General features: G+C 41.3%; 1 protein-coding gene across 1 annotated transcript; it reads right to left on the bottom strand.

Annotated features, from left to right (window-relative positions):
• Positions 1–3,799: 3,799 nt before the first annotated feature.
• On the bottom strand, positions 3,800–5,799 carry LOC102799523 (uncharacterized). Its single transcript, XM_006792275.3, has one exon. The coding sequence runs from the start codon at positions 5,514–5,516 to the stop codon at positions 4,617–4,619; it is 900 nt and encodes a 299-aa protein (XP_006792338.1). The 5' UTR covers positions 5,517–5,799; the 3' UTR covers positions 3,800–4,616.
• Between the last annotated feature and the right edge of the window lie 201 nt (positions 5,800–6,000).

Consider the following 6,000-nt stretch of genomic DNA (forward strand, 5'->3'; position numbering starts at 1 on the left):
TGAGATGTTTTTACCTGCATAAATATGGAATATTTAGTCCATCCCCATACATATTATATATACTCAATGCTTCCTATCATACTGCAGACATCTTGTTATTATTGAAGAAAAAAATACCTGCCGGTTGCAGAACATGTGCAAACTTAGTTGGGACTACAACAAACCGATCCTCACAGAAGGCACGTTGAACTTGACACCTTAATGCATTCATTTATTATAACTTCTCCCATCTAGGCTCTCATCACAGTTCACCTTGTGTGTCCTTTTTGACAAAATGCATCGATCCTGTTAGAGCAAAGCTGACATTCAAAAAGCGCTCCATTATTTGACCAGGAAAACCACGGCTGCTCCGTCGCCCACATTTTTCCAGCTTCGATGAATCGGTAGTGATGCTTTGTTTTAATATAGGCAAATATTTGTTTAAAATTAGATTTATCCGAGACAGCAAGTACAAACAACCCTGGGATATTTCCCCTGCTATATCAAACAGTGGGATGAAGATCAGCTAATGACAAAGTCAACCAATGTCATCCCCTTATTGTTTTTGCATGCATAAACACACATGGCCATTTCACTTGTACCAGCAGTTTTCACGGCTAATTAAAATGCAGCCAGATTGACATGAGTCTACATTTAGTTTCAAAATGACCCCCTGCTGTCAAGGATATATGGTTCCAGTTGTTGTTTTTCTAGGTGAGCACACAAACAATGGATGAAGCATTTCATAGAAATGCCACATGTCTCTTTGTGGTGTTTTGGTATTGTTTTGGCTGTAACAGTTATGTCGCCAGGAATGCATGATTACCAGCAGAGCCGTCATGGGAATACGTGAGAATGTGAAGTCCTGTGATTGGATAGAGGAGAGAATGGATAACATCATTGTTTGCGCTTACACATGCACGGAGTGAGCGTGAGTCTGAGTGGGTTTGTGCGTCTTCGAGGGGTGTGTTGCAGTGGTTCGCCACAGACACAGTCTTATGTCGTGTTCAACAAATATATCCCATATCCCATCCCACTTCAGTGGCCTCTTTTGTCTGAGCTATCCCTACAGCTGTAACAAACTAAAACTGAGTAACACCACCAGCCAGGTCTCAAATGTGTCTGTTAAATAATGCTTCCATTACTTTTATCTATTTCAACCATTTATCCATTTTTTGCCTTTATCTCAGTACCTTTAACTGCATTATTTAAAGAGCTGAGAAGTTGTTTTAGCTCGATTTGATCCTTTTTAATAAAGCCTTTTATGCTTTTCACTTTTTTATTATAATCAGGTTTTTTAAAGTCACACTTCACACTTGAATTTTTTATTTGATCACCTTTTATTTTATTTCCTACCTGTGATCTCGTCTACATCGGTTTATCTCTGTTTTGATATCTCCTGTTTGTTTAAGTGCTTATAGAGAAATTTGAATTACACTTGACTAACTATGACCAACCTGTTATCTACATTCACTGGTAACTTACTCTGTTCTAGCGTTACCTCTGACTAGACACGTACACATTTCTTAGTCAGATCAGTTTTCTTACACTACATCGGTTCATAGTCAGCATCACACTTATTGAGCAGTGAAACACATTCGAGTTCATCACTAAAAATCCCGTACCTGGTTGCATGCCTGCTTTTTCCCGTAACCTTTCGCAATCTTTCTTTCATCACACTCTCAAATCAAGACACAAAAAGCTGTGATATTGCACTGATTGGAGGATGGAAATGCCTCCGAAATTGATGCCAGACCAGGTTCCCTTTGATTCTATGTTTAGGCCTCATAGACTGCTGTCATATGGCAGTAACTCAGTGCTGCTGATTTCAACATGCTGAGTTACCGAGTAGGTGATATTGGCATTTTGTCATGGATAGCCACCTGTTGTCCTTCCTCTAATCTATTCTCCTTCACATCTCTCCCTGCAGGGACAGTTTACACCAGCCGAATATAAGAATGATGAGCTAAATGACACTTTGTAATTGACATAAGTGGCAGTCTAATGCGTTGTCAATAAATGCCAATCACCTCACCCCATGTGAGGGCACTCAGTATGACTGAATAAATCTTAGAACTTAAACTGCACACTAAAGAAAGACTTACTAAGTCTCTCCTCATGTGGCTGCGAGACAACAGTGGTTTTGTCATTTAATTCCCCTGCGATTATCCCGTGCCGTGATTGTCAAAAGCTCAATACGAGATTGATTAGCTGTCCTTCACTGTGGGAAGTCCCTGGCTGCTAGTGATGCTAAACTGTTTTCTGAGCTTTGGCTTATGAATGCAAAACACATTTGAATGAAGACCGCCGGTGTCAGTCTGTGTTCAGTTGTTGTGTCGTGCAGTGTCTCATTAAAAAGCAAAGTTATTGGAGCACATAGCAATTAAACAGGATCAGCAAATCCTTTCAAAGCCTGGTAACTATAGTTATGGGTAATCCCTGGTGTACATCTGACCACTAAGTTAGCACCGCTGACTGCACTGAGGTTGATTGCCAAACAGGAAAGGATCGCATTAATTTGTTCTCGTGCTGCTTTCTAGTGTAGTTTTGTGCTTTATTTAACAATACACACGAGGTTACTTGCATTTCATCAGTGGAGCCCAGACTTTACTGATGTAAAATAAGACTTTTATCTATTACTTACTGAGGAGAAATGTTTCTATGTATGTTCACTTGATGTTGAATAAGTGACACAAGCAGACAATGCGACAGTATAATGTATTGTCACCGGAATAGTAACAGTAACACACAAAACCTGAATTCAGGTCATCTGACTCACATTAAAGCCATATCTTTATAGGTACTTCATTTGACAGCATGTCCCATGATCACTATCTAGGACAAAGACTTATTCAAGAGGGGTTCATCTATCATGAATGCATAGCGTGTGTGTGTGTGTGTGTGTGTGTGTGTGTGTGTGTGTGTGTGTGTGTGTGTGTGTGTGTGTGTGTGTGTGTGTGCATTGCTCAGCGAGTCAGAGAGAGAGAAAGAGTGAATCTCTCTGCTATTCCTGCAAACTCGACTTTGACTGGTGTAGTAACAGGTACATACCAACAGAGGTCGCTTTTCTCTCTTGTCTACTCCACTTTTAATCTTCACTTTGGTTAAATGTGACCTTTTTAAAGCTGGTCTATGCATTTGCATAAATACACTTAATCAAACTCATCGCATCGTAACGGTGTTCTGTTGCGGCACTAAAAACGAGGTCATTTTATGACAAGACATTTGCTGCTGGCTGTTGGAGAGCCGAAGGCATACTAAACCTCAGCCTTCCCCATCATGGGTGAAAAAGCAAGTCTTATTTTGAAAAGCAGACGGCTTCATCAGAATAAATAATTAACCTTTCAAAATAAATCCTCATCTACACAATTATGACAATACAGGAGTGAGAAGAGAGTGCACATGTTCACAGATGATGCTTTGGGTTTGCAGTGATCAGAATCAGAATCAGTGATTTGACCAATATTGCATTAATAATGAACTGCTGATGCTTGTGTTATCATTCCAATATTGAAGTAATCTTTAAAGGTTTTTGTAAAATGGTTACATTAAGTCCAATTTATTTATTCTTTTACACAATTAAATGGTTGAGCCAAACTTCAGCATTTAACTATACATGTACAGTCCAGACATACTGTTACTTTTATATAAAAACTAAACAAATTACACATTACTATCTAAAAGAAACTTCATAAAACCGAGTTGTTAAAGTTCTCAATGTGTCTGAACGTCCAGTGTCCGGAGACATCAGACATAATTTTACACAAGACATTTTGCTTTAACATTTTCACCTTGCAAATGGTTAATGTGATTACTGTTTTAAATATAATGTGTAATTTGTATGCACACAAATTAGTTCGACCTCAAAAGTCTACCCAATAGCTTTCAACTTTAATTACACTACATGTTTTATTCTAATTATTTGAAATTAAATGAATAATATGTCCCACTTTAGTACACATTTATTCTGTTTTTGGAGTACATTTCATGCACTGTATGCCCTTCTCTGTCGCTGTTTTTAAAATTGTTGGTGTAACAGTGTTACAGCATCCAGAATCCTCAGAGGAGCTGGTGCTCCCTAGCAGCCCTGCTCTGACCCGATGGAGTGGAACGACACTTAATGAGAGACAAAGTCCCTGTTGCATTTTGTTTTATTCTTTTGCAGATCTTAAGCTCCCTCCGCTGTTCTTTCCACTGACTTTACACACCTGATCCCTGTGACCTGAATGCAACAAAGAGAGCTGTGCTTAGAGAGCTGAACTTAGCCCTATGTCTTTCACTGCTGCAAGCCCAACAAGGTCAGCTGAACAGTAATCAGCACCCAAATGCAGACCTGTGGATTTTTGCTTGAGCTGAACTACTCATCCTGAGCCCATTACTTAACAAATATTTAGATGTGACACAACAGTTGGTTTATTTATATCCAAAGATTACATGAAAAATAGAAAATATGTCAGTGATTAAAAGATTACTTATAAAACTATTACTGAGCAGTTGCTTTGAATCATGATATCACTGACAGACAGTCTGAGGTAACAACAAACTCAGAGCGTGACTACAATATGCCAAGGGTCAGATTTGTGGCAGCTTCCCCTTACAGCACACTCTTTTAGACACACATGCACAGTAGTACCCTCTCAAGTGGGCTTGAGGTAGTTATAGAGAGCACTGAGTCCTCCTTGTAGCACCTCCTGGATAGGTTTGAGAAGGGGGTTATGCACAATATGGAGTCCTTTATCGAGTGGGTGGCACGCAAGCCGCCTCAGCTTACTTAATAAGTACATTTCCACTGGTACGCTTTGCAGATCATTGAAGTCAACATTTAGGAGTTCTAAAGACTCCAGGAAGCACAGAGTCTTGGGCAATGTGTGTATGCTATTTCCTTCCACAATGAGGATTTTTAAATTAACCAGGTCCTGAATCTGGTCCGCAATGGTCTCCAGGCGGTTGCAGGCGAGATGGAGGAAGACCAGACCCTTCATGCTATAGACGCAGGTGGGAATGTGAGCGATGTGGTTGTGGCTGAGATTGAGCTTCGTGAGATTGCGCATGGCTGCCAAGCTGCTTGGCAGGCCTGTGATCTGGTTATTGGCCAAACTGAGCACCTCCAGACAGGTACAGGAGCCCAGCTCCTCTGGTACCTCACTCAGGCGGTTGCGACAGGCGAAGAGCACACGCAGTTTCTTTAGAAGGCCAATCTCAGGTGGAAGGCGGGACAGGTTGTTCCCCCACAAGTTTAGAACCACCAGATTGTCAAGAGCACCCAGGGAAGAGGGCAAAGAGCGCAGGCAGTTCATTGACAAGTTTAGCTTCTGAAGGTCTTGGAGTTGCCATAGTTCAGTTGGTGTTTCATTTAGTCCTCGCATGGCTAGACTTAGGGTGCTGTAACCAAAATGCAGTCGAGTGTGTCTTCGGATCCTCCCAGCAGCCAAGGACATGCTGGGCTGGTCGTCTCTAATTGCACTCTGTCTCCGTTGGCTCACACTCATGTCATTCAACTCCTTGCTGGACAAAATGCGGGACTGCTTCCCACCCATTGCTCTGTTGACTATAACTTATCAGAAGATGTTAGCGTGCGATTAGCTAAATCACTTACTAAGAATACTGGCCTCTGATTGAACTCCGGAGTTCTTGAATGAGCCTCGCAGAACATCATCATTTCCACTATTACACTGTCTTGGTCTTGTAGAATTCCTGATGAATATTAGAAACTACACTGAATCCTGTCTAGGTTTTTCCTCACGAAGCTGAGTTACACGCCGCTGTAGCAGAGCACTGTTATGGTCTGAGCTTCCCATACCAACTGCCTCTCTGACTGGATTTCAGTCCCCAGCTGGTCCTGTCACTTCTTCCAGTCCACAGATAGCACACTGCTCCCCACCCACTTCAGGAGAGCAGGACTAGGGATAGGATTCTGTGTGTGATCAATCAGATGAGCTGAGTGCCATGATGTCATAACCTAACACCAGAAATATACCAGTGCTTACACACGCTGTGAAATGTTACATAACCATGTTTATT

This window comes from Neolamprologus brichardi, chromosome 18 (assembly GCF_056152115.1).
Source record: "Neolamprologus brichardi isolate AB-2024 chromosome 18, ASM5615211v1, whole genome shotgun sequence".
Taxonomy (NCBI): Eukaryota; Metazoa; Chordata; class Actinopteri; order Cichliformes; family Cichlidae; genus Neolamprologus; species Neolamprologus brichardi.

Excerpts from the sequence above, each read along its gene's own strand:
- LOC102799523 (XM_006792275.3), bottom strand. The coding sequence starts at position 5,516 with ATGGGTGGGAAGCAGTCCCGCATTTTGTCCAGCAAGGAGTTGAATGAC.